We start from the raw sequence: 2,984 nt of genomic DNA on the forward strand, positions 1-2,984 counted from the left end.
GGAGGCAGCAAACCACCTTGCCATATATGTACCTATGCAACAATCCTGCATGATCTGCACATGTACCCCAGAATCTAAAGTACAATACAAATAAGTAAATGAAGTCAATGAAAGCCCCAGCTGTTTGCTGGGACCCTTCTCGAGACTGTGCAGGGAGGGAGAACCCAGGAAGAACATAGTGGTCTTCTTTGGTTGAGATTAGTAAGGTCCGTCTTGGAGACTATGGTGGCCAGAACTTACTGGACATAATAGCAGAGAGAAAGTGGTATGCAGAGAAAAAGCTATGGAAGTTTCCATGAGGCTCCTTGAGTTTTTAACCGAATACTGTGCTGTGCATGCATAGGATGGAACTGCATTGGGCTGAGCGAAGAGCAATTACTGAAGAGCTATAAAGATGAAGAATTACAAGAGTTCACCCAGGACTGAGAGGTGCCATTACTTACACCACAGGTTTCTGAAAGAATCGTTTTCCAAATTCTAAGCCGCTCACAAACAAACATACATCTCAGAAGTATGGAGGTTTTACAACGTAGAAGATGATGCTTTATTGACTCAATCATATGAATTTAAAGAAAGATAAATAGTAAAAGCTCTCTTTTAAGATATTTTAACTGGAATTGGACTTACTTTCACTTATTACCTCAGTTTTGTAACCATTTATTGTTAACTAACCTGATAATATAAATACCAAACAGATTATTGCTTAAAACTGATTTTCTTCAAAGTGTATTCTTGTATAATATTTCTACCTATCACATACATTCGATTTACATAGGTAGGCAAATTATGTTATTGCACATCTACTTAGGCACAATTGGAGCTGAAAATCAAACAAATAATGATAGAAGTAGTGATGAAATCTACATTTAACCTATAACAATAGATTTATTTCTTTAAAAATTAACAAAAGATACCATGATCTGAGAGAGCAGAATTTTGCTTACTAGTGGAGGTGCATTTGGGAGGAGTGGACCAGCCACCTTCTACACATGAAATGTTGTTCTTATTATTTTGAAGGCTGTATCCTGCGTTGCAAACAATTTGTACGGTATCACCTTCCAGATGTGTCTGTCCTGAAGAGTCAGAATGACCATTTTCCACAAAAGGAAAGAAACATATTCCTGAGGACCAAACATTATTTAATGTACAAGATGAAAGTAGCAAAAAAAACTTCAACTGCATTTTAAAATATTTTATTAAGAGCTGAAAACTTTGAAAACTGACATCATGTGTAAATACTTTCAAAAGAATTTGGTCATGTTACTGTATGACCAAATGATGAAATATATTTTTTGTTCCCATATGTGTACATATAAAAGAAAGTTAATATTTCATGCTACTGCTGTATGGTTGTTATAATAAAATATTTTATGTTTATAAACTTTTCTAGGGACAAAACAATATCTTCATATAAATACTTCTCTCAATTCTCATGAACGTTTCCTACAAAAGGAGAAAGATCATTATTATCTCCTTTGTTGCCTTATCTATTCTCTCTCCCATTGTTTTTCTTTTTTTAATACACTTGTTGTCATTGGAGACTGTTCGCTACATTTAGTGGAGGATAAATATAGCTACACTTTGAAGGTCCAAAGAAATGATTTATTAAAAATATAAAAGTGAAAATACTAAACTTTACCTTGCAGTGTGCAAGAGAATAGTAAATTCAAAACAGAAAATGTATAAAATTGAGTTACTTTAAAGGAAAGCTATGATCAGGCTGCTACCAAATGATATTAGTAAAGAAATATTAGCAGTCAAATATACTAATCATAATTAATTATGATTATTAAAACTAATATATTTCAATGCATAGAGCATTTATAGGTAATACAAGACAGTTGACATACATGTTCCTCATTTGATTCTCATAAGAGGCACCACAAAATAGGAGGACTACGTCTCCCATCTTTCCAGCTCCTCTGGTCACTGCCCCTGTCATTATCATGACCTTATGATCTTGTCTGGCACATCCTTCTCTATTTGCCAAAAGAAATCCATGTAATGATCAGGGCGTTTACTCACTGAGACACTTTGGTGTTGGTGACCATCCTTCTTCTGTGCATGTTATGCGAGTCCAGAAGGATTTTGAAGGAGCCATAAAATTAAATTCACAGGAGTAATAGAAAACTTCCCCTATAGGAACTTGGGAAAATGGCTTATAATTTTCTTCATCATACAGAATTCCATGGTTTATTTTTGGAAAATCACAAAGTGTTGCTGGAAAAAATAACACAAAACTGAAGAATTACATAATAAGCTACATCAATGAATCACTAGGTTATACTTTAATCATCTCATTTACAGTTTTTTCTTTCCTTCAGCTTAAATACCTTTAGCTTCAATGCTTTCCAGTGTACTCATTAGAAACAAAGAAAGATCACTGTTTAAGAGTATGAGTATTTGAGGAGGTCATTGTCAATGAATATGAAACTTATATTTTGGAGTGATATGAAATATGAGCTCTTCTGCAATGTGCTCAGGAAGAAAACCCTCACACAACAATTTAAGAATGAAGACAGATTGTAAGAGTGGCAAATCTCCCTGATCTATGTAGTGTACAGTAGAGGAGTGACAGGATTATTCTCAGCTCTCAGACTTACTTCTTTTCTCTATTCTCATCAACTGTCATAGGTATCTCCACCAGAAACTCTGTCCTGTTTATTCTTTTTTTCTGATGCTGTAAAAATGTTGGGTAAGTAGTTTATTTTTTGTTTATTAATATTTTGATTATTTTCTTGTTACAAAGTTTATATCGTTTCAGTGAAAATAATTTAGAGAGTACAAGAAAATCACTAAGAACAACTCAACCAAGATTCAGTTAGAGCTAAATTTTGGTAAGTGTTGTATATATAAATATGTCTTTACACTGCTGGCCCAAAACATTTGAAAAAGAAAAAAATAAAATAAAAAGATAATAAAACAATAAAAATGATGTAATAAAAATATAACAACTATTTATTTACATTATATTAGGTATTATA

The 2,984-nt window shown here is 33.1% G+C and overlaps 1 protein-coding gene across 1 annotated transcript in view; it reads right to left on the bottom strand.

Moving 5' to 3' along the window:
- CFHR5 (complement factor H related 5) overlaps positions 1-2,220 on the bottom strand; it is a gene marked incomplete at its 5' end in the record, with an annotated part of 20,175 nt that extends 17,955 nt beyond the window's left edge. The window contains 2 exons of the mRNA XM_037735848.1: positions 945-1,121; positions 2,026-2,220. Of these exons, the coding sequence (XP_037591776.1) occupies positions 945-1,121; positions 2,026-2,220 (372 nt within the window). The remainder of the gene's footprint in view (positions 1-944; positions 1,122-2,025) is intronic.
- Between the last annotated feature and the right edge of the window lie 764 nt (positions 2,221-2,984).

Source organism: Cebus imitator, unplaced genomic scaffold (genome assembly GCF_001604975.1).
Source record: "Cebus imitator isolate Cc_AM_T3 unplaced genomic scaffold, Cebus_imitator-1.0 Scaffold1009, whole genome shotgun sequence".
Taxonomy (NCBI): domain Eukaryota; kingdom Metazoa; phylum Chordata; class Mammalia; order Primates; family Cebidae; genus Cebus; species Cebus imitator.